The following is a 21,720-nucleotide window of genomic DNA, read 5'->3' as shown; positions in this document are numbered from 1 at the left end:
ACAACCTATTGTACAATTATACCGAGATGTTTTTATTTCAGTTTCCTGTTTCCGCTGTTGCAAATGAAAATAATGAAAAATCAGATAATCGTAAAAAACCTGGAACATTACCAGATGACATTTTCATAGACAATGCCTCGAAAGATCTTCTGCTTAGACTGTTAGAGGTTGACCCCACAAAAAGACTGCGGTCATTGCGGGTAATGAAGACGATAGCTTTCTTTAAAGGATTTAACTTTGAGGCAATTGAAGCTAAACAGGTGAGTGAATAGTTTTACATAAATTGGTATTCAAAAACACTCGTTATAACTTGTACACTTTTTTCAGGTGAGACCGTCAGATATTTTGGAAAAGCGTTTTCCAGCAGGGCCCCCAAGTATCAACGAAATACATTTTAACGACTTTTAAAAAATTACGAAAATTAATTAATTGTATAGGTACTAATGCTACGTAGTGAGTGACAATAATAATAACTGTAAATTGGTAAAACAATGTAGACAATTTTTAAAATAAACATACAAGTATAATTTTCCGTTTTGGTTTTTAAAATAGACAGGAAAATGTTCATACAAGGTGGGATATTGGGAAAATAAAATGAAATATTAATCTTCAAAAAGGCTGAGGCCTGTAACCTTCCCATGTCTCATTTTTTGTGAACAATCACCCTATGTAAGTTTCACATTCCAGAACAGAAGACTATGGAAATCAATAAGAAATAGGCGAGGTAGGTTGGTGGGAGACCTTCTCAGGCATGAAGGGCTAGTTAAAGACATATTAGAGGTAGAAACAGGAGTTAGGAGGAGTAGAGGTAGACCTAGGTTAGATTACTGTTCGCAAACAGTTAAGCATGTGGGTTGTTCCAGTTTTAGGGAAATGCGAAGATTAGATGATAATGATCCCACAATTAATACCTGTCCTACCATTTATCAATAATGTTAGTAGTTCCTGTCCTACTCCTACAAGAACCAACTACCAACTCTTTTAGGTGTACCTATAACGCTATCTAGTGTCACATCGATAGTAACACGACATCTTTTATGTTTATCAATGAGAAAAAAAACATGGGATAAAAGGAATTTCTTCAAGGACAAGACTAAATCTGACCTTGCCAGCTTCCCACACAAATGTTTGTTAAAATCCACAATGTAGTAACAATCTGACGCAAATTACCTACAATCTATTAACACATAACAAGGCACATCAGTACACAGATTCTAAATAAATCGTTTCCATTATCCTTAATGTATATAACAGGATCACCAAAGTAATTAGATCAATAATAACCTCCTTTTGATGCAAGAAATTACAAAACGAAAACATAATAAAAAAAACTTACATAAAAATCCATTAAAAGGCTGGTAAAATAATTGATCCTTAATTCATGTTTCATTGTCAATTTTAAAATATAGTCCCACAAACACTTTTATAACCACACCGACACGTTAGCAACCCGGCACCTACAATATCGGTTCATCTTCTTATCATTACGGGTATTACTAGCATACCGTGTTATTCTCGAGACGATATTTATAATGATAAGAATGTAAAACGCCTATTTATTGTCCCGACAAATTCACAATGTAAGTAAAAAGTTTTGATACCACCACGAAACGCAATCACCACGACGTGAACATGAGAAAACGGAAACACATAACCTCAAAACTCTTCTAGCACGGGTTTGATTAGCGAAGAAACGCACCACACTTCCGTCAAGCTATACGGCGCCAACAGACGCCACATTCAAATTCAAATGGGGAATTTCTACGTTTTAGGAATTATTTATACTGTATTTATTAAATTATATTGTGTTTAAACAGAATCTACTTGTTAATGTTAATTCACGATATATCTATTAAACGATATCTTTAAAAATGCGTAGATATTTTCTGATAGAAAAATATCTTACGTACCTGTAGAGAAAATATAGACAATAAGTTTTGCCATAAATGACTGTTTTTAGAATAATCTATTTGGCGTATTTTAAATTGAATTAAAAAGGGCAAATCTTAATTTAATTCATAATTTGCTTTGAATTCTATTTGAAATACTCCAAAAACTAGAAGAAATCGATAGTCCACCCGCGTAATTTAAAACCCAACGTAACAAAATGGTATTGTTAATTACTTATTCTACCTAAATTACAACACCTTGTATGTAAATATTTAATTATCACTTCCTGCTGTTTGAATATACAAGGGTTGTGCACGAAGTTTTTCATACAATAAAATTTCAATGAAGTGAGCGCAAGTGTAGTAATTGTTTAAATAGATGAAGAGTTAATTCATTATTACTACTAATAACTACGTAAAGTAAAATTCATTATTTGCGACAGAAAATGGGTGGTTAAAAACGTCATTGTTTTTTGTACGACCCCTGTAGTTTGTGACCAGAATTTCCTTCAGGATAATCAGGGGTTATTGATTTTCACCAAAGTGCGTTCTTTCAATTCATACGCTATATTTTGCGGACATATTTATTTTATTATCGGTCTGTTATAGGACAAAAATAATTGACTGACAGTGCTTTTAATATTTTTTTTTTCAGAGACAATTAACTATAAGGGTAAGTAAACCTTTTACTTTGTTATATAATAAAAATTACACCGTTTCTGTACTTATATTCAATGTTGTTTATAGAACTGTTAAACATTAACCGACAGATAATAAAAAAAATAAAAAAATGCCGAGCACCCGCAAAATGATATTGAACCATGTTATGTCCGGAATTTGTTCCAAAATAAACAGGACAAAGCAGCTACCAAGTGATGTTATGGAGACCCCACTAAAAAGATGTCTTAACACGTTTGATATCACTCTACTGGGTGTGTTGTTATCACCAAATAATTTTCGGATTTTTTTGGTGTCTTGGAATAATTAATTGCACCTGCGTTTTTTAACGTTACAGGAATTGGGCATATGGTAGGAGCTGGTATATATGTCTTGACAGGAAGTGTTACAAAGAACATAGCCGGGCCTGGAATAATAATTTCCTTTTTGCTGGCCGGTGTGGCATCTTTGCTGTCGGCACTTTGTTATTCTGAATTCGGTACCAGAGTTCCTAAAGCCGGCTCTGCATACGCCTATACGTATGTTAGTGTCGGAGAATTTTGGGCCTTCGTTATCGGCTGGAACATTATTTTGGAACACATGATAGGTAAGAAGCCGAATTTCTAAATAAACTCCCATCTAAGAGAGCCGAAGATTCCGTATCTTTTTTTTCTCACAAGTCTAAGGGACATTTTTAATTTTTTTTTTCTAAAATACTTACACAATACTCTATCTGCACGAATTATTTTAGATTATTCGGTTCACAAGTTTCGGGGATACATAGGGGTTGGTATGGAAACTTTCAATTTCATTTCTGTTCATACAGAGCGTCCGATTTTTAGGTGCCGCTTCGGTGGCGAGAGCCTGGAGTGGCTATGTTAATTTCTTATTCGACGACGCAATCAGCAACGCTACACTGGCAGCCACGGGAGAAATGCACCAAGTGCTTTTGGGAAAATACCCCGATTTCCTTGCTTTCCTCGTTTGCATAGTCTACGCTTCGTTGTTAGGCTTTGGGGTCAAAGGATCTGCCATTTTCAACAGCATTTTAACAATACTAAATCTGGCCGTAATGGTTTTGGTTATTTCCGTGGGTTTCTACTACAGTGACATCACCAACTGGACAGCAAGTAAAGGGGGATTTTTTCCATATGGTTTTGGGGGGTAATTTAACATTATTACTTGATTATATACAGGCTTATTTACGTTTCCACTTATACTTTGTACTGTAGAGTAATTTCTGGAGCAGCTACCTGTTTCTATGCCTTTGTGGGCTTCGACTCCATAGCAACGGCAGGCGAAGAAGCTAAAGACCCCTCGTTTTCGATCCCTGTGGCCACCATAAGTTCTATGGTAGTTGTGACCCTTGGTTACATCTTGGTGTGTGCCGCTCTGACACTGCTGGTGCCCTTTGACAGTGTTAATCCGAATGCCGCCCTCCCTGAAGCCTTTTCAGGGATCGGCTTGCACTGGGTAAAATATTTGGTGTCCATAGGTGCCATATGTGGAATGACCACCACTCTAGTAGGTTCTCTCTTTTCTCTCCCAAGGTGATTGTGTAACTTTTTTCTTTAGCATTAAAAAACGGAACTGTATTAGTAATTTTTTATTAGGTGCATGTACGCCATGGCTCAGGACGGTCTCTTGTTCAGTTTCCTTGGGAACGTTAATTCTAAGACGCAGGTGCCTTTGACTAATCTGGTGATTTCGGGCCTGCTGAGTGCCTTGATAGCACTCCTGTTTGACTTGGAAAAACTGGTAGAGTTCATGTCGATTGGTACTCTTTTGGCCTACACAATAGTCAGTGCTTCTATAATAATCTTAAGATACAAGCCGACAACCGAGGGATTTCCCCGCAAACCGGCAACGAGTCCCAGCTGTTCTGAATCATCTTCTTCGTACAGCGAAACGCCAACCCCAGTATTAGACTTCTGTCCCGTACCTGGCACTCTAAAGCCTCAATTTGGATGGCTCTTTCCAATTTTTGGAATGTACAAACCTGGAAGGGTTGTCACCATGTCCGTTTTTGTGTTCATGGTCTTCAGTTGTGCCCTATGCTTCCTATTACATGGCTCTCTAAAAAATCAAACTGAAGACATCTGGTGGATAATTGTCATTGCCACCTTTTTTGTTACCATAATGGCACTAAGTAAGTTGACGCGCTCAAACACATGTAACGCACTCTAGCAGTAGTTTCTGACCATAGGTTTGATAGCAATTGCTGCCCATCATCAGAACGTTACCGGATTAAAGTTCAAGGTACCTCTGGTCCCCTTTCTACCTGCCTTAAGCATATTTTGCAATCTAGGGTTTATGGTCCACCTTAACGTACTGACTTGGATACGGTTTTTCATCTGGATGGTATTAGGTAAACAAATGTTAGATTTTATTATTTGATGTGGCGATATTAGAATAAAATTCTGCAGGAATGTTGGTGTATTTTCTATATGGAATTCACCACAGCAAAGAGGGCGACACGAATTCTTCTTATTCAATGCTAATGACTTCTTCAGAAGCAGTTAAAGAAAAATGGGGTGCCACAACGAAAAGCAAGATAAAGGGGACTCTTACCAAAAGAAAAGGATCCGGAGGGGATAGTAGAAACGCAATAATAGACGAGGAAGAATTAGTACAATAATAAATAAAACTATAGCAGATACACGTTAGCGAAATTGTTGCTAAATATTAAATATTTGCTTGTCATTATTGTTACCGTTTTAACACGAAAACATAAGATTACGGATATATAATAGTAAAAATAAAAATATAAAGTTATACATAAAATGATCATGAAGGAAAACTGAACGTTTTAATACGAGTCTCATTAATTAAAAGGTTACTAATTTTATAAGAAAACTATTCCCTTGCAAATAGTCAACAGTCTGCCTCCCCAATGATTGGTAAGGAAATAAGTTTTTTATTAGAAGCTTTAGATGTGTAAATAAATCATAAGACTCATCAGAAAATAAACGATAATGAAACAATGTAACACAATATCCCACTCATTAAAAGACTTGAAAGTAGTATTATACATAATTAGATTAATATGTACTATATATTGTCCGATTTAGACTTTTATTGCACGTTGGGTACTTATTTTTTTAACGTGGTGCTTGTGGAGAAAAGAAGGTAAAATAGATATATGTATACGTTGGAAATTAAATTTTATTTATCGAAATACCCTCGTTAATTGTTTTTATTATTTACTCTTACCTTTAAGTCGCTGTTGGAAATTTTATACAGGCCCATTCGGTGGTGTATGATGCATAATTGGGATTGTTCCTTTTAAATTCCTTCGTCTTGTTTGATTCGTAAGGGATATGCCAAACATTTAGATTTTTTTGAATGGTTCGAAAGTACGGAAGTGGATGCTAAAACAAAAAAAAGTGTTACAATACTGCATTATTCATTGTTTATTGCTAAATATTTAGATGTAATTGTAACGCTGTGAAATCTTTATTGTATCATTTCAATACGTTACTAACGTTAATCTATGCAACATGGATATATGTAGTGTATGTAGGGTTGCATAACATCGATTAAGATCCCCAATTTTCTAATAATCATAAAATTGCGCCAAACAAATATTTAAAGAAATATTTACCATAAAGGAAACTTTTCCATCTTTGGAGACATATTGCAATTTCCACTGATTCTGCATTAACCACCTTTTGAACAGTCCTTTCTGGTTGAAAGTGTTTAAGCGGAACAAATGACTTCTCATCAAGTCTTTGCTAACAAGTACAGTTTCATTTTTGGAGTTTAAGGCACAATACAAAAGATAAGGATCATCTTGAGATAAACAATCGACGAGGAACAAGTCTGCATTGTGGGCAATATAATTCCAGTAATTTTTGGGCCATTTTTTCATATGTGTCCTTCCCACAACCAAAACTTTCTTATTATTTTCTACAAAGTGTTTAACAACAGAAGCAACCTAAAACAATACAATTCCATTGTGAAACAATCAAAGCATTGATTAAAGAATGAACAAATACATACCAAAAATGCAAAAGTTTGAGGTGATTTGACACCAGCCGAAAATGCAACATTTAAACCATCAATTACAACATCATACTTTTTATTACTTTTTAAGAACTGTTGTAGTTTTTCAAGCTCTTTAGGATTAGTTTTATTAAATACATCCTTTCCAATAATAACATTCTCAAGAAAATCATTCTTTAATTGTTCAAATTCGATTTCTGTTAAGGTCACTTTTTCCAACTTTTGGGAACAGCTTTTACAAATGCCACTGGAAAATAAATCAAAATTAGTTGAAACAAAATTAACACTTCTCCAAACATTTCAAATTTGTAATTTTATAATTTTTTAGTAGATACCTACACAATATTTGTAATGCATTTATTACCTTTTATTAACCACAGTTAAACTAGCAGAATCAGTCCACTCTTTGCAATATTGAACAAACACTTCAGCATCTTTTTGATTAAAGATTAAGTCATATTGCCCTAGGAACTTAAATAACTCTTCAATTTTTTCTCTTGCATGTTTATATGAAGAATTACTTTTTATTTGGGAGAAATATGACATGTACACATAGTCTAAAGGCTTCCTGTCTTTCTCTAAAAACAAAAAAGTCATACATGTCCACAAAATGCAATCAAAATGCTTACCAATAATTTCTTTTACTATTTCCAATCCTAACTCATTTTCTAAATTTTCAAAGGCAGCTGCTGCAACTGCTGAATATGTTTCAGTGGTAGGAGTTGCGGTAATTTTAACTTCATCTAACAATTTAATACCTTGTCTCCAACATTTGGTAACAGATAATGCTTGAGCTACATGTTCACTAGTTGTAGGGTCTAACACTTTGTACTCTTTCTGTATATCATCACACCTGTAATTACACCAGTTACACACCTTAAAGCAATTATATAATAATAACTTACAATTTTAAAATCTGTGTCTCTTCCCTTTTACCACTTGTCCTGCTACATTTATACAAAAGATAAAGATATTTTCTTTTAGTGGCAAGGTTAGGTTTAATACCTGCCTCCTCCAAATACTTCCAAAACTTTATGCCTAAACTGTACTGCTTTGTAGAACAACAATAATTTAAAATCACAAAATCGACTGTAGATAAGGGCACGTCCTTGTTTTCCTTAACATTATTCCGAATACTTGTCCAATCATTGGCTTTACTATCTTGAAGATCTGGTGGTAGTAACAAAGGAAGTACATCTTCTTTCACCGACCTAGTGGTTCGCAAAGAAGAAAAATGTCTCGATAAGTTCACAAAATTAACATAAACACCACATAAACTACGCGAATTTAAAGTACAAGACACTCGCCAACACCACATTGCACACAACTGCTTACAATACCATTACTGTGCATGCAAAGTTCTTAATTGTTAATTATGGAGTAAGAAATAACATTTTACAAAATAAAACACAATATTAACTTCCATTAATAACAAATAGGCATCTTAACCTAATTGCCGGATTGCCGCCGTTTATCTATGGCTATGATTAATGACTTACCATAGATAAGGGCTTTACCTACTTCTTCTTCATTTAGCCAAGACAATACAATAATTTAAAATACAGGGTGATCATTTATTGAACAACCCAAAATTTTTTATTAAACCTGACGTTGTTAAATTTAAATTGAAAGTGGGAACATGGGATTTTAAGAATCTAAACAATTAAGTCATATTGAGCAGTAAAAACACTAATAAGTAACAATGTGGCCGTTCTGTTTAAGTCTTTTAACCAATTGTTTTGATACTTTAAAACTACTTCAACAGGTATTTGGTAAAAAAAAAGTCAATTCTATGTTCGAGTATTTTTTTCGATAAAAAATAACTTTTTATCAGTACGTAAAGTAAAAACAAATCGATACTAACGCTGTTCCACTATATCGACTGCTTTGGGTTGGATATCAAAAGAAGAATTGTCATCATCATCATCATTTCCACCGTGAATATACGTCTGGTCTCTAGATCTAATATGAATATACCTTGAAAAAACACATATTGTAATAAGAAGCTTAGGATTATAATAAAACAAATTTCACTTACAGGAAAATTAAAAAAACAACCATTTGTGTAAATATCGTAACTAGATAAATACCAGCTGGAAAATGATTAATTGTCTTTTTATAAACTTGATTATAAACAGTTCCTGATAGCATCGGTATTGCGTTATCTGCCACGGCCAGCATGGTAAAAACTTTTCCTATTTAATAATAAATAAATAAATAAATAATTGTATCATCAATTTACTGGTAACAAAATTCAATTCTTTTATACAGACCTCTTTCTGAAGAAGATACCAGTGTTGAAATCATTGATCTGATAATGGGAGCTACGATTGGTCCCAATCCGGCAAACATTCCACCTGAATATTAACAATACATTAATCGGTAATAAAAAAAATATAAAATAAATGTTTGGACACTTTACCGACATAAATTAATGAATTAGTTTTCGCAGTTGCAAAAAACATTCTTGCAACGGAATGAGCCACAGCTCCTATCATAGCGATGATCCCATCCTTCCAAGCCAACAATTTACTTCCTACGGGGATTACAATGAGTAAAGCCAAGTCCTGTAGGGCACTCTGATACGTCCTGAAGTTACTAATTTGTTGAAAAGACCTCAAAAAATAAAAAACAAATTAGTATACGGTACAAATTGATACCTACAACAAAAAAAATTACCAGTTGAGTACCAGTTGCAAGTACAAATACATCATCTGCTTCTCATTCCTTTGGAATGTGTAGAAAGCCATGGAGACGATCAACAGTAACAAAAAACAACGTTTCTTCCCCGATCGTCTTCTGAATAAAGTGTGAAACGTATCAACTACGTGCTTGTAATCAAAGAAGTCGGTGACAATGTTCGCAGCTTCGCTTAGGGGCCGCTGACGTTCGCTCGTTCGCCATTCCAAACGAACAAGTGAATAAATAATCGAAACAACGAGGAGAGAACAATTGATTAGGAACATTGTCGCGTAAGATTTGTTCGTCACTTGAGTAAAAAGGTAGGACCCTGAAAGAGAATAAAAACTAGAGGTGCCAAATAGACAAAAAACCGGTCATTCCCTCACCTAAAGCGATACCCGTAGGCATACTGGCCAAGTAACAAACTTCGAGAATGGTCACCCGAATAGTCCTGTTCTTATCAGAAGAAACGTCGACTACGTATGTGAAACAGGCGGCAAAAATGGCAACGTCGGCCCCCGTAAAAGCCATGGGCAGTGTGGCAGTGTAAACTATATATTCAACGGGCCAATGGTCTTGCGTTGCGTTTAATACTATCATTGCAGAATAATACAGTTTTCCAAAAAGTCCCAGAAGCAGGGGCAATTTTCTGCCTCTTCTGTCGGCCCAGGAACCCATAAAAAAAGCAAGCACAATTGTACCAACGTGACCGGCTATATCGTTCCATTGGTGGAATTCTGAAACTGTCAACTAGAAATAAAAAAAAAAAAACAAAACGGTACAAAACAATTAAAACAAAAAAACAATAACTCAAAAAAAAAAACTGGATAAATGTGAATTTCTTACTTGTACTTTTTTGTTAAATTCGCTATAGTTTTTGGAATGGATGTCATCACATACTGTTGAATTGAAATTGTTGTTAACTGTGCATGCTTTATAAACAAAAAACGACTCTTCAACCACCGAAGTTACCATGAAAGCCATCATATAAAATACCATCGTGGGCTCCACAGTTATCAATCCGAAAAACTTTTTCCATTGTATTGTATGTGGCATTTTAAAATGTTTTTGTAATTAAATGGTAAAATATTAAACTTAAAACTAAAAAAAAAATTAATATGTATACATTAGAAAATTAAATAGAAATGAAATTAATGAAGAACAAGTTTTTCTTGTATATTATACAGTTTACAATGACATAACACGGTTTTAATTTATATTTACGTAAAATTATGACGATAAAATATTGTTATTATGACCCATGTGACCTCCTGGGAAAATTACTTATATTATGATGAATAGAAAATTAAAATTTTCAAACAAAGTACCTACTAAAACAGATCTTTTTGAGACCTCTTTGTTGCAATAAAATTTTAGTATTGCGCACATACTCAAACAAACAGGATTATAATATAAAATATAAAAGCCTGATAGCAATATCACAATACGTACCATGTTTAAATACACAAAACGGGTATGTAAACAACAAAATTAAATAACGAGATGTGTAAGAACAGCAAATGTTTACTTACCTAATGTATCTGGTAAAATACTGTCAATAAACGTTAAAATTTTCTTCCTTTCTTTACGTATGTACAGCTATTCCGCAAAAACTTTTGCTAATGAGTAAAATCTGGAAACAAAAACATGTACATTACATTTTAACGTACACACAGCATAAAAACTCCTTACCTTTAAAAATTATTGTATTTAGCAGTGGTAAGCAAACACCGTGTAACACAATTCCTTTCTGATAACATGCAACTGTGAAAGCGAAAGAAAAACATTTTTCCTTGTTGTTACATGTAGATAATAGTAGTGCGTATGCATGTTGAAACAAAATCATTTATTGTTATGTAATTTTAAACCTCAAGTACTAATGATAAGCTGCGAATTTAATTTTCATTGATAAAAGCATATTTTTTTTTTGGAAAATTAAAGGACGGAATTTAACCCTATTTACTTTATTCAAAATGTAGTATTGAAAGATTATATAATTAAAACACACAGCACCTTTAAGTTATCAATTAAAAAACCAATCAAAGATTAATAAGTACTACTGGTTTAAAACGAGGACCAAAAAACTAACCTCCAAAGTTTGTAACATACATTTACATTACATAATTAACGCAAAACACCAATTACCTTATGTCCTTACGTAAATAAATTATCTTTTGATACATTACTATCATACATTTTTCTTGTTTCACAAAAATCTAAGTCAAAAGGCATGATTATTAAAAGCTTTTTACTGAATGCAAAAAAACGCAAACTTTTAAATGAAAACTGTATTATCTTTTTGCATAATTCAACTTCTGTTGCACAGTTTTTTAAATTAACTGATAAAAATGAGAATGAAACATTGAAGTAAGTGTTTCGTTCTAATTTGCATTAAAAAAAAAATAACCATTTATTGGTTACATAATAAATTATTAATTTGAAAGTTTTAAAACAAAATCAATTAAAATTATGTAGCACGGATTACTAAGTTGTATAATTGGTTGCATAAGTATGGATTTGCATTACCAAATTAAAAGTTTAAGAACATATAGTGCTGGAGAAAATTTACAGAAACGGAAAATCGAAAACTATTCCCAATTGAAATGAAAAGAAATCCAACGTTACCATGTCATTTACTAGTCAAATTCTCTTATATTAAGGGATTCAATGTTAAATTTACAAAATTAAATTCAAATCCTTCAAAATACCAACAATTTGACCAGAAATAAACAGGAAATGTCACTTAATCATAACTTGTTTAAATTGTATTTATTGTTTTGATTAAACATTTGCACCATCCGTGGTCAAAATGTGATATAATTGTCACTCTATTTTACCTAATTGAAAGTAAAACGCAGTATGGCTGAACAAAGCAAGCTACCTACGGCACTATAAGCTCTAATGAAATTTGCTATATAACCATGGTTACAATCCATAGACAACAGTTTTGGAGGTTATCAAAAGAGAATGAACACTGTCAGAACTTTTAACAGTAAAGTTAGGTTAACTAACCTAATAATAAAAAAAAACAATTCTAAAAGACTCTTAACAATAAATTCACGGTTACAACCTCATGGAAAAGGTCAAGAAGATGTTGTGGAAGGCTACGTTCCAATTTACAAATTTCCCTACATAAGAATGATAGCTACAGTAAACAAAATAAAAATCAACCATATCATCGCTTCAGCTGTAGTAGTCCCTTCGTCGTTGGGATTACACTTTTTGGAAATTGTGGGCAGTGAGGCAGTAATTACAGCAGGTGTACTTGGTACAAAGACATGTATTTAATTAAAAAGGTGCACTACAACGTAACGATTTTTAGCTTTTTCTGGAGCCGTTGGATTATCCTTATTTAGTTTTGTGACAAATAACTGGATAGGTTTTGTTTACTTGAATAATGATAATACAAAAATGAAAATATCATATGTGGACTTTTGGGGAAAAAGAAAAGATACTGAAATTCCTATAGATGATATAACTCCACTGTCAGAAATTCGTCCAATGCCACTAGACACCCTTTTTCAAAGTTTAAGGAGATATTCAACAAATGAACAGTTCAAATTTAACAGAAGTGTAGGTGTTATATTAGATAAAGACAAGTTTTCTAAAGTTTTTGGTGAATTATAGATTAAAAAATTCAGTTTTACCTTGCCACTAGTGTTACAACAAATAAAGCTCTTGACATACAGTTGTAATTTGATTTATTAGCTCCATCTGTAATGTGCATAAGCTCGGTTTGCCTCACACTGTTTATGTAAATCCAGTTTTCTCTTTACCACTTTACCAGTGTTGCTTGCAGCATCAATCAATTCGTAAGCTAATTTTTCTGGGAAATGTACAGTTCTTTCCTTTTCTCTGGCTGCCTCTATTAACCACTTCATGGACAGAAATTGTGACCTTTTATCTGGAATTGGCACAGGCACCTAAAAATAATTTTTTAACAAGCAGAACTACAAAGAAAATTGTTCATTATAAAAGTACCTGGTACTTTACACCACCCCTTTTTATTGGAGTTAAATACAGGAGTGGTTTGCAATTATTAACAGCCTGATGAAATATATTTTTGGGATTTATTTCGATTGCTTGCTTTTCTGCCTCTGTTTTGGCTTTATGATATTTTTCTAACTGTATCCTTTTTATATTTTCAAAGCTTTTTTCAACAAGTCCCCTGGCCAATGTCTTTAATCCGTCTCTCATCACATAATTTATAAACAAACTGCAAGAAACAATTAATTAGATAATCAACTTACTCTTTTACATTTAACTAGTTACTTGACAAGCTCATCCTGATAAACAGAAGAGGTTTGGTCATTTAAAGCTGCTCTTGTAGGGACATGAGTAATTTTCATTATCTCGCCCGATTTCTCCAATTCTTCTTGAGCTTCCTTTCTGTACACTGGTTGAATGTAATAACTGGGATATTGTGACATTCCATTTTGTTGTATTAAACTGTTAATTAGTGAATTAATATAAGATAACATTAGTACTTTTTAAAATGTACGGTTATGTCGAAATTCAAAACAAGCAGCACTTTTAGAATGCAATGATTACCTATAAATTGAATTCCTTTGATTAATAAAACTATGTTTTCCAAAAAATATTCTTTTTAACGAAGCCATTTCAAAAACAAATATATTTTTTATATTAACTGGTTATATTATTTATCAAACCATTGACCGCCATTGACATTTTGAAGCACTACAGATATTATCATAGAACACTATAGATAATATCATAAAAACACTATAGATAATACCATAGATAATAGATACACAAACACCATGACCATAGATAATACCATGACGTACCATAGACAAATAACGTACACAGGATGTTAAAAACTGTAATACAATATACCTAGTGTCGTAATTTTAATTACGCTGCTTAAAAGAACAAAATAGTTTACTAGTATTTGTCTAATCTATATAATTTCAATCGCGTGATCAAAATGAATATTTTTAGGATATCAAAATCGTAATGTTGTATATTTTTACGTACATTTTATAATTAACAGCGTAGCAAATGTTTCGTAAACCATAGATAATAATTGACAACGCTGTCTTTATTTCCAAATATATCCGTTTTTCTTTGTTTACGATTAGACAGGTAAAATTATTGGAGAATTTGGATATTTCCGTTTTCGATTTGTTGTAGAGTCACTTTTGGGTTTATTTGGAAGCGTTGAAAAAGTTAATTAATAATGAATTATCATTAATCTGTACATTGATAATGTTAAACGTTATCGCCTTTGTGGGTGGCTGAATATAATGATGATAATCTCTAAACCAGCTTAGAAGACGAAAAAAATGGCAGAGCAACCAGGAAATGCAAATCAAGGTAGTACCACAAATTGCAATGAATTATCTCTTGTAGTAAGTTGTAATATTAATTTATAGGAAGAAGGCCACCTTTAGTTAAAATGGATTTTCCTTCCCAACAACAAAACAATTTTGGTTTTCGTTCCCTAACAGTACAAACAAACTCCAATTCTGATAAGATAGTTTCTGGCGGAAATGCTGCTAACCGACCCAAAATGACCCTTCCAAAAGTATCAAGACCTATAGTTGATACAACAAACGATAAAAACCGGTTTGTAATTGATTCTCTAGTTCAATGAATAATTAGAAAAAACCGTACATGAAGTATTTTAAAAATGTATTGTTCATTCTTAAAAACACTTAATATTCAATTGAAAGTACAGATTTTACTGAGAAATCGTTTATATGTAAATTATACAGATTGCACCCCTTACAATTGGGGTGTAAAGAAATTATATGTAGTTTTGTATTTATAAAATACTTTCTATGCATGTCATTTTTTTAAATTGCTTTATGTACTTGTTTTAATGTAGAGGGTCATGCAGAATATTTATTTTTGCTTTTTTGTTATGTTCTCATAGTTTTGGGCAGGGTCGTAAATATAAATGGAGGTAAATATATTAGTGAGCATGAGTTTTGCTTAATTCTATGTTTTGCAGTTAAAACATAACATACAAAACAAATTCCTTACCAAAACAGTCAAAATTGTTTGAAATTAGAGTTTTCAATTAAGAACTACATCTGTTATTAATCATAAACGAATAACTCCTCTGTAAATAGCCATTTACGTGGACTTTATGTGTGTTATACATTATTATAGAGATTGATAATTATTTACGTGACTTTGGGTGCTTTATGCTGGTAAATAACTTAAGTACTAATACGTGATTACTAATTTATTTGTTAAATTTCGAATCCCTTTGAATCTCACCCCCTTGCAGATTTAAAATTTGCCAGTCAATACATTCTACTGGTAAGCTGCAGTTAGATGGTAAAAGTTTTGATTTCACGTCGGATGATCTACAGGACCAGGGGGAGATTGGTCGAGGTGGTTTTGGAACTGTCAATAAGATGGTACATCGCAAAACAAACACCACAATGGCTGTAAAAAGATTGCGATCCACGGTAGATGAAAAGGAGCAAAAGCAGTTACTGATGGACCTGGAAGTTGTTATGAAAAGTAACGAGTGCCCTTTTATCGTACAATTTTACGGAGCACTTTTTAAAGAAGTCAGTATTTTTGGTTTTAAAACTCCTAAAAGTTAATCTAAAGTCAGCATTTTTGTTTAGGGAGATTGTTGGATCTGTATGGAGTTGATGGATACATCGTTGGATAAATTTTACAAGTTCATTTATGAAAGGCTCCAAGACTGTATACCAGAACCGATTTTAGGGAAGATTACAGTGGCCACAGTGAAAGCTTTGAATTATCTCAAAGAAGAACTGAAGATAATACATAGAGATGTTAAACCCAGCAATATTCTTTTGGATAGAAAGGGAAACATAAAGTTGTGTGACTTTGGAATATCGGGACAACTTGTAGACTCCATTGCAAGGACAAGAGATGCCGGTTGTAGGCCCTATATGGCGGTAAGTAGCTGAAAATCACTAGTTTTGTCGTTAAATGTATTGCGGCAATTTCTTTTCTTTTTTTTATAGCCTGAAAGAATAGATCCACAAAGGGCAAAGGGCTACGACGTACGGAGCGACGTTTGGTCATTGGGAATAACGTTAATGGAAGTGGCTACCGGTCATTTTCCCTATCCAAAATGGTCTAGTGTGTTTGAACAGTTGCACCAAGTGGTTAATGGGGACCCCCCGCGCCTTTCAATAAAACATAACGCCAATACTTTTACACCCGAGTTTGTAGATTTTGTAAATACTTGGTAAGCAAACTTCCTTCGCCTTTTGGCGGTAGGGATTTTATATGAGGAGTAAATTGCTATTTTATTTGTCTTGTGCAGCGTCAAATTTTGATTGAATTTAATTTTCAGTTTAATAAAAGAGGAATCCAGTCGTCCAAAGTACAACAAACTGCTACAAGATGCATTCATAATACGTTCAGAGAAGGAAGAAGTGGATGTTGCGTCTTACATCTCACAAATAATGGACGAGATGGCAAACAATGGAATCAGTGCATTTACAACAAATCAACCTTAGTCGTCTAAATGAATAAATAAATATAACATTCGTTTAAGCAAATTTAATGTTTTCTGGTACTTTTTGTTGTTGTCGAGTGAATTATTATGTAATTAATTATTATTNTTGCTAGGTACTTAATATTTTTTGGATATTCTATATATTGTTTAACATTTTCAGCATCAAGTGTGCCACCTCAGACAAAGCAACTTGGACTTCCAGGTAATAATTAATCATAAAGTATATTAAAAAAAAAGAACGTACAGGCACTTTTGCAAAATAAACAAAACACATACATACCTTAATAAAGAAAAGCTACAAAAAAGACAATGAAAATTACTTTTTTTTTATTTTAATATGCATTTTGTTCTAATTGTTATCACACATTTCGTTTCTAATTCTAGGCTGGGACCCAAACTTTTGGAAACAGTTTTCGGGAAAACGTAAGCACCCCAGTATTATTGAATGTAACAACGTACAATTTTAATTTAATTTCTATATTTTCTGATGAAATTTCATTGTTGTTGTTGTTACTCTTTCTCTAATTTTAATTTTTAAAAAACACTTTTAGCATTAACCCCCAGTGTTGAAGATACCCCACCAAAAATTCCAGAAACGCCACCACCGAGTGACAAGATACAAGATTTTTTTAGTAACTTATTGAAATCTGTATGGGACCTGTGTACGTAAAAACTTTTTCCGAATTATTTTAGTTTTGAAATTATATACTTTAGCCTAGCCCTGATATTCTGAACAATCAAAATTTGAGAAATTGTCTGAAAAGTGTTTTCTAGCACCTGGTTTTTGATTTTTACTAAACAATTGTCAACGAAATGTTTTGGATTTTTGTTATTATGGTCCTGAGTTTGGATTGTACACCTAGAATTTATGTGGTATCAGTAAAGCTCCCGTTCGTTAATATTTGTATAAATTACATATTCTCATGAAAAAGAGTCGTTTAAATTAGTAAATTAATATCAGACACGTAAAAATAATAAATAAGACCTAATTGAATAACAATAAGTGTCATTAATATAAAATTTATATTGGAAAATATTTAAAAACAATAAGTATTCCATTAATTAATTAAAATTTTTGCAATTCGGCGCATAGGCAACCAATTGTACCAGATTGTACTGTTTGGTTGCCTACACTCAATGTTACTTTGGAGATAAACAAACAAAACGAAGAGAAAAACATTAACAAATCCTTTATCTAAATGGTTATTTAATTTAAACATACCTAATTAAAATTAAGAATGCAATCGTGAAATTGCTAGAAGACTACCCTAAATAATACCTAAGTAACCCATGATTAGTCAAAATTGTATACATACGCGTCATAAAAGAAATACATGCACTACTTTATTAAATACCAATTAAATCACTTCTTGTCACTGCTACGACTATTTAATTGCACTTTATATGGTACTAATGAGAAACTGCATGTTTTGATTGCTTAATTAGTTTACGAACTGACAGTTATTCATCATTTCAAGGAACAGATGATTCATTCATTATTATTGTTTTCTTTCCGTCGTTGTCTATCAAGTTGCATCTCTCTCATTCGCTTTTCCTTATCGTTAGAGTCTATACCATCGGAGGTAGCTTGCTGTATCATAATGGTGTAATGTGACAAAAAAAGAGAATAAAGCCAATGTAAATGCTTTTAAAGATTAATTATTACAAAATTGTACAGTATGTATAAGACAACTATTGCACTGGCCTCGGTTTTTCTTTTTTCATCGACAGAACACTTTATGCACACACAAAACTATCTCCAGTAGTATAGATCCTAACAAAATTAATTCATGAATTATACTACTATAAAAAAAGAAACTAGGTCACTGGGTAACATGTAAAATGCGAATTAAATACTATCATAAAAATATTACTTAATTACATAGGAGCTGAAATTTAATTTTTATGAATTATACCTACTTTTTTTCCACTTGTTTAAAGTACCTAATCTATATTAGTATAAATAAAAAAATGTTTATTATGCTATCGTTTGATTTGTTTAGGGACCATTAAAAGGACAATTTTAAAATTCAATATTATTTAATATAACACGTACACATTTATCGGAAATGCCAGAACATGTCTATTTTGTCACTTTTTAATCAGAATTTATTTTTAATAAGTGGATTGTTTTAACGATTGAAAAATATTAAAAGTATTCTGTTGCAAACTAACAAAGGAGTACCACAAAAATGAAGATAATTTTAATCCCTAGTATTTTATTATACTTATTATGTTTAAATCAGTTTGCTGTTATTACGGGTAAGTTTTGAAAATTGTTACACATTATCGCAGTATTTTTTATTTTTCGATTATAAGAAGACGTAGACTAAATAATATTGGTTTAATTCAAAATTTTGACTAAATGTTAATAACAATGATGAAGTGAAAAGTTTGTTTTATCCTTCTTATTAATTAATATTAAAAACGTACGCAAAGTTTTTCATTTGTTCTATTGTTTAATTATCTAATGTTTAGGCATTATTTTTATAATTTCTAGCGGACGAAGATGAGTCAATGTTGTCAGCTAAGGGAGGTAAGTTTTGGGTTAATTATTAAGTTGCTATTATTTCCTATTGATTCATTTGTATAATTAATTGAAGAGTCAGGTGATAAAGCAAAAGGGGAAGATTCAGTTAAAGGTAATTAAATTCAAATATAAGAATAATAGATAAGCAAGAATATTTAAAAAAAAGACTTGCTAGGTACTTAATATTTTTTGGATATTCTATATATTGTTTAACATTTTCAGCATCAAGTGTGCCACCTCAGACAAAGCAACTTGGACTTCCAGGTAATAATTAATCATAAAGTATATTAAAAAAAAAGAACGTACAGGCACTTTTGCAAAATAAACAAAACACATACATACCTTAATAAAGAAAAGCTACAAAAAAGACAATGAAAATTACTTTTTTTTTATTTTAATATGCATTTTGTTCTAATTGTTATCACACATTTCGTTTCTAATTCTAGGCTGGGACCCAAACTTTTGGAAACAGTTTTCGGGAAAACGTAAGCACCCCAGTATTATTGAATGTAACAACGTACAATTTTAATTTAATTTCTATATTTTCTGATGAAATTTCATTGTTGTTGTTGTTACTCTTTCTCTAATTTTAATTTTTAAAAAACACTTTTAGCATTAACCCCCAGTGTTGAAGATACCCCACCAAAAATTCCAGAAACGCCACCACCGAGTGACAAGATACAAGATTTTTTTAGTAACTTATTGAAATCTGTATGGGACCTGTGTACGTAAAAACTTTTTCCGAATTATTTTAGTTTTGTACTTATTGTTTTGTTTAATTTTAGTTAAACTGAGCGATCCAACACATCACAAAACCGAAAATAAGGAATCGACAAAAGACGATCCCAAATCTACACCAAACAAAACCCACAAAGATGAGGAAGGCGAATAATTTAAAACAGTACTTAAACAAAAACAACATTTTGTTATATGTATGTATGTGCACTGTTTCGAAAAATAAAACACACTAACTCCAAACAAAAAACAGAGAAAAACAATTAAACGAAATAACAAATAAAACCTTTTTCATATTTTGTTTTTGTAGTTTTTAAAATCCAAGTACCATTTTTTTTTAATTTTAGAATTTATATAAAATTGAGTAATTATTGGCAATTAAAAAACTTACCCCAACGTAGAATTGAGGGGGAGGGGAGGGGAGGTCAAAAGTAAGTTTTGTACAAAAATAGCATAATTTGATTTTGTGAAGCTACAACAGATGAAGAAAGAAATGAAGGAAACTTAAAAAATTGAAAATCCAACCAAAAACGACATTTTCAAAACCGAAAAAAATTACGCACCCTTAAAATGCTAAATAAAAAACATTTTTTATCCGATTTTAAATAATTAGCGCCTATTGTGTTTCATTGCTAGCAAATCAAAATTTGTATACATATGTGCCCTGTACAATTAATTATTTATTGTTTTTTGTGCAAAACTGTAACTTCCGCAACTTCTCAATTGATCGGACAATAAATAATTAATGAAAACTGTGACAGCTGTTATAAAAAAATCAAAGTGTACCACAAAATGTCAAAATTAAAAGTTTAAGTCCAAAAAATTTCCATTTGCCCCAATGTCACTACCATAATAACATTCTTTCAAGATTGCCCATTGCGCATACCCCATCCCATATGCCTATTCGACACTCCATGAAAATTTATTTTTAAAATGAAATATTTCAAATTTGTCCTTTCAGTTTTCATGATAGGCTGGCTAATAGGTAAGAAATATTAAATGTTTCTATATAGAAATTCCATTTTAAAACAAAGAAATGTTACAGTTTGTTATGCGTCGACTACAGTGAGAGCAAGGGCGGTAGATTTGAAAATTGTTAACGCAAAAATTGTGCCGTCAGCAAGCAGGAAAGTCGGCGATAAAGTTTTAAGAATTGATACAAACAACGAAAAATTTCTCAGAAACGAAAAAAAGGTCAACATTCCTCAAGATCCTGAAGATCTGGCAATTGTTTTTGGAGTTGGAAAGTTGAAAGATTTCGATGAAAATTTTAAAAATGCTATTAAAAAACAAGAAGCTCAGCTAAAAGGTATTTTCAATTCCGAAAACGAAAAACCGTATGCGATTTTTTAAAAACATTTTTAGTTAACGATTTGGCAAAAAAGATAAGCAAATCGTCACAAAATACTGACAGTATTTTTGAAAATGTATCAACTGATAAAGACGCCCCGTGGTACAATTTTGATAAGCTAATGGTGAAATGGGACACCTTTGCACCGTATTACGAAATAGTTATGTCACTTGTAAAGAATAAAAAGTTACATGAGGGGTTGGGTACTGTGCGAAAATACATTATAAATTTTGGAACTCTACTTAAAGGTATGTATATTATTTAAAATATTACAAACTAATTTTCGAGTTGTAAAAAATTACCAATTATTATTTTCTCTTATAATCCCTAGTATTTTATTATACTTATTATGTTTAAATCAGTTTGCTGTTATTACGGGTAAGTTTTGAAAATT

At 32.1% G+C, this 21,720-nt stretch overlaps 8 protein-coding genes across 17 annotated transcripts in view; 5 read left to right on the top strand and 3 right to left on the bottom strand.

Annotated features, from left to right (window-relative positions):
- LOC108736093 (serine/threonine-protein kinase S6KL) overlaps positions 1-532 on the top strand; it is a 32,526-nt gene extending 31,994 nt beyond the window's left edge. The window contains exons 8-9 of the mRNA XM_018468386.2: positions 42-260; positions 328-532. Coding sequence (XP_018323888.1) covers positions 42-260; positions 328-408 — 300 coding nt within the window. The 3' untranslated portion in view covers positions 409-532. The remainder of the gene's footprint in view (positions 1-41; positions 261-327) is intronic.
- LOC108736092 (mitochondrial ribonuclease P catalytic subunit) overlaps positions 1-8,018 on the bottom strand; it is a 44,440-nt gene extending 36,422 nt beyond the window's left edge. For all 3 annotated transcript variants that reach the window (XR_003232395.1, XR_001937680.1, XM_018468385.1), the window contains exons 1-6: positions 7,457-8,018; positions 7,181-7,404; positions 6,916-7,129; positions 6,549-6,798; positions 6,151-6,483; positions 5,760-5,917 (exon numbers count right to left, since the gene is read on the bottom strand). Coding sequence is in view for 1 of the 3 variants with exons in the window: in XM_018468385.1 (XP_018323887.1) it covers positions 5,762-5,917; positions 6,151-6,483; positions 6,549-6,798; positions 6,916-7,129; positions 7,181-7,404; positions 7,457-7,869 (1,590 nt within the window). In the remaining 2 variants the exon portion in view is untranslated. The remainder of the gene's footprint in view (positions 1-5,759; positions 5,918-6,150; positions 6,484-6,548; positions 6,799-6,915; positions 7,130-7,180; positions 7,405-7,456) is intronic.
- On the top strand, positions 2,266-5,736 carry LOC108736091 (cationic amino acid transporter 4). 2 transcript variants are annotated; one of them, XM_018468383.1, is made up of 9 exons: positions 2,477-2,487; positions 2,545-2,562; positions 2,637-2,821; positions 2,905-3,153; positions 3,389-3,710; positions 3,779-4,096; positions 4,160-4,695; positions 4,753-4,914; positions 4,973-5,736. In XM_018468383.1, the coding sequence occupies exons 3-9, from the start codon at positions 2,680-2,682 to the stop codon at positions 5,182-5,184; spliced, it is 1,941 nt and encodes a 646-aa protein (XP_018323885.1). In that variant the 5' UTR covers positions 2,477-2,487; positions 2,545-2,562; positions 2,637-2,679; the 3' UTR covers positions 5,185-5,736. The 2 variants fall into 2 exon arrangements, with proteins under 2 accessions (XP_018323884.1, XP_018323885.1); XM_018468382.1 differs by having other exon boundaries at positions 2,266-2,562.
- A 321-nt stretch (positions 8,019-8,339) lies between the features above and the next one.
- On the bottom strand, positions 8,340-11,601 carry LOC108736144 (solute carrier family 46 member 3). Of its 4 annotated transcripts, XM_018468458.2 has the most exons (10): positions 11,379-11,601; positions 10,926-10,997; positions 10,766-10,866; positions 10,080-10,334; positions 9,620-9,983; positions 9,231-9,561; positions 8,974-9,167; positions 8,825-8,908; positions 8,590-8,746; positions 8,340-8,528 (listed from the first exon to the last, which is right to left on the bottom strand). In XM_018468458.2, exons 4-10 carry the CDS (start codon positions 10,287-10,289, stop codon positions 8,411-8,413), a joined length of 1,458 nt encoding a protein of 485 aa, XP_018323960.1. In that variant the 5' UTR covers positions 10,290-10,334; positions 10,766-10,866; positions 10,926-10,997; positions 11,379-11,601; the 3' UTR covers positions 8,340-8,410. The 4 variants fall into 4 exon arrangements, with proteins under 4 accessions (XP_018323960.1, XP_018323961.1, XP_018323962.1 ...); XM_018468459.2 differs by lacking the exons at positions 10,766-10,866; positions 10,926-10,997; positions 11,379-11,601 and adding an exon at positions 10,566-10,646; XM_018468460.1 differs by lacking the exons at positions 10,766-10,866; positions 10,926-10,997; positions 11,379-11,601 and having other exon boundaries at positions 9,620-9,976; positions 10,080-10,172.
- Positions 11,602-12,917: 1,316 nt separating this feature from the next.
- LOC108736146 (28S ribosomal protein S7, mitochondrial) lies at positions 12,918-18,160 on the bottom strand. Of its 2 annotated transcripts, none has more exons than XM_018468466.2 (4): positions 18,027-18,160; positions 13,506-13,682; positions 13,215-13,449; positions 12,918-13,156 (listed from the first exon to the last, which is right to left on the bottom strand). In XM_018468466.2, the coding sequence occupies exons 1-4, from the start codon at positions 18,044-18,046 to the stop codon at positions 12,938-12,940; spliced, it is 651 nt and encodes a 216-aa protein (XP_018323968.1). In that variant the 5' UTR covers positions 18,047-18,160; the 3' UTR covers positions 12,918-12,937. The 2 variants fall into 2 exon arrangements, with proteins under 2 accessions (XP_018323968.1, XP_018323967.1); XM_018468465.1 differs by lacking the exon at positions 18,027-18,160 and adding an exon at positions 13,785-13,941.
- LOC108736145 (dual specificity mitogen-activated protein kinase kinase 4) lies at positions 14,314-16,812 on the top strand. 2 transcript variants are annotated; one of them, XM_018468462.2, is made up of 7 exons: positions 14,314-14,570; positions 14,630-14,822; positions 15,133-15,162; positions 15,493-15,781; positions 15,842-16,141; positions 16,211-16,437; positions 16,546-16,812. In XM_018468462.2, exons 1-7 carry the CDS (start codon positions 14,540-14,542, stop codon positions 16,709-16,711), a joined length of 1,236 nt encoding a protein of 411 aa, XP_018323964.1. In that variant the 5' UTR covers positions 14,314-14,539; the 3' UTR covers positions 16,712-16,812. The 2 variants fall into 2 exon arrangements, with proteins under 2 accessions (XP_018323964.1, XP_018323966.1); XM_018468464.2 differs by lacking the exon at positions 15,133-15,162 and having other exon boundaries at positions 14,315-14,570; positions 16,546-16,711.
- A 629-nt stretch (positions 18,161-18,789) lies between the features above and the next one.
- LOC112906498 lies at positions 18,790-20,251 on the top strand. 2 transcript variants are annotated; one of them, XM_025980723.1, is made up of 7 exons: positions 18,790-18,972; positions 19,211-19,246; positions 19,314-19,352; positions 19,463-19,504; positions 19,687-19,725; positions 19,854-19,964; positions 20,026-20,251. In XM_025980723.1, exons 1-7 carry the CDS (start codon positions 18,903-18,905, stop codon positions 20,130-20,132), a joined length of 444 nt encoding a protein of 147 aa, XP_025836508.1. In that variant the 5' UTR covers positions 18,790-18,902; the 3' UTR covers positions 20,133-20,251. The 2 variants fall into 2 exon arrangements, with proteins under 2 accessions (XP_025836508.1, XP_025836509.1); XM_025980724.1 differs by lacking the exon at positions 19,314-19,352 and having other exon boundaries at positions 18,795-18,972; positions 20,026-20,250.
- Positions 20,252-20,576: 325 nt separating this feature from the next.
- LOC112906509 lies at positions 20,577-21,591 on the top strand. The gene is made up of 3 exons (XM_025980740.1): positions 20,577-20,960; positions 21,021-21,284; positions 21,341-21,591. The coding sequence occupies exons 1-3, from the start codon at positions 20,909-20,911 to the stop codon at positions 21,589-21,591; spliced, it is 567 nt and encodes a 188-aa protein (XP_025836525.1). The 5' UTR covers positions 20,577-20,908.
- Positions 21,592-21,720: the final 129 nt, after the last annotated feature.

This window comes from Agrilus planipennis, unplaced genomic scaffold, assembly GCF_000699045.2.
Source record: "Agrilus planipennis isolate EAB-ADULT unplaced genomic scaffold, Apla_2.0 scaffold8, whole genome shotgun sequence".
NCBI lineage: Eukaryota > Metazoa > Arthropoda > Insecta > Coleoptera > Buprestidae > Agrilus > Agrilus planipennis.
Note: the sequence above shows the minus strand (reverse complement) of the source record. Positions and strands in the feature narration are given on the sequence as shown.

Coding starts and splice junctions, on each gene's coding strand:
- LOC108736091 (XM_018468382.1), top strand. CDS start 2,680: ATGCCGAGCACCCGCAAAATGATATTGAACCATGTTATGTCCGGAATT. Junction 3,154..3,388: donor TATTTTGGAACACATGATAG/GTAAGAAGCCGA, acceptor TCCGATTTTTAG/GTGCCGCTTCGGTGGCGAGA. Junction 4,915..4,972: donor TTTCATCTGGATGGTATTAG/GTAAACAAATGT, acceptor AAAATTCTGCAG/GAATGTTGGTGTATTTTCTA.
- LOC108736144 (XM_018468458.2), bottom strand. CDS start 10,289: ATGCCACATACAATACAATGGAAAAAGTTTTTCGGATTGATAACTGTG. Junction 9,168..9,230: donor TTGCAACTGGTACTCAACTG/GTAATTTTTTTT, acceptor TTATTTTTTGAG/GTCTTTTCAACAAATTAGTA. Junction 8,747..8,824: donor GGTATCTTCTTCAGAAAGAG/GTCTGTATAAAA, acceptor ATTATTAAATAG/GAAAAGTTTTTACCATGCTG.
- LOC108736146 (XM_018468465.1), bottom strand. CDS start 13,852: ATGGCTTCGTTAAAAAGAATATTTTTTGGAAAACATAGTTTTATTAAT. Junction 13,683..13,784: donor CAAAGGAATTCAATTTATAG/GTAATCATTGCA, acceptor ACTAATTAACAG/TTTAATACAACAAAATGGAA. Junction 13,450..13,505: donor TATCAGGATGAGCTTGTCAA/GTAACTAGTTAA, acceptor TGTTTCTTGCAG/TTTGTTTATAAATTATGTGA.
- LOC108736145 (XM_018468462.2), top strand. CDS start 14,540: ATGGCAGAGCAACCAGGAAATGCAAATCAAG. Junction 16,142..16,210: donor GTTGTAGGCCCTATATGGCG/GTAAGTAGCTGA, acceptor TTTTTTTTATAG/CCTGAAAGAATAGATCCACA. Junction 16,438..16,545: donor GTAGATTTTGTAAATACTTG/GTAAGCAAACTT, acceptor TTTAATTTTCAG/TTTAATAAAAGAGGAATCCA.
- LOC112906498 (XM_025980723.1), top strand. CDS start 18,903: ATGAAGATAATTTTAATCCCTAGTATTTTATTATACTTATTATGTTTA. Junction 18,973..19,210: donor TCAGTTTGCTGTTATTACGG/GTAAGTTTTGAA, acceptor TATAATTTCTAG/CGGACGAAGATGAGTCAATG. Junction 19,353..19,462: donor AGGGGAAGATTCAGTTAAAG/GTAATTAAATTC, acceptor TAACATTTTCAG/CATCAAGTGTGCCACCTCAG.
- LOC112906509 (XM_025980740.1), top strand. CDS start 20,909: ATGAAATATTTCAAATTTGTCCTTTCAGTTTTCATGATAGGCTGGCTA. Junction 20,961..21,020: donor CATGATAGGCTGGCTAATAG/GTAAGAAATATT, acceptor GAAATGTTACAG/TTTGTTATGCGTCGACTACA. Junction 21,285..21,340: donor ACAAGAAGCTCAGCTAAAAG/GTATTTTCAATT, acceptor AAACATTTTTAG/TTAACGATTTGGCAAAAAAG.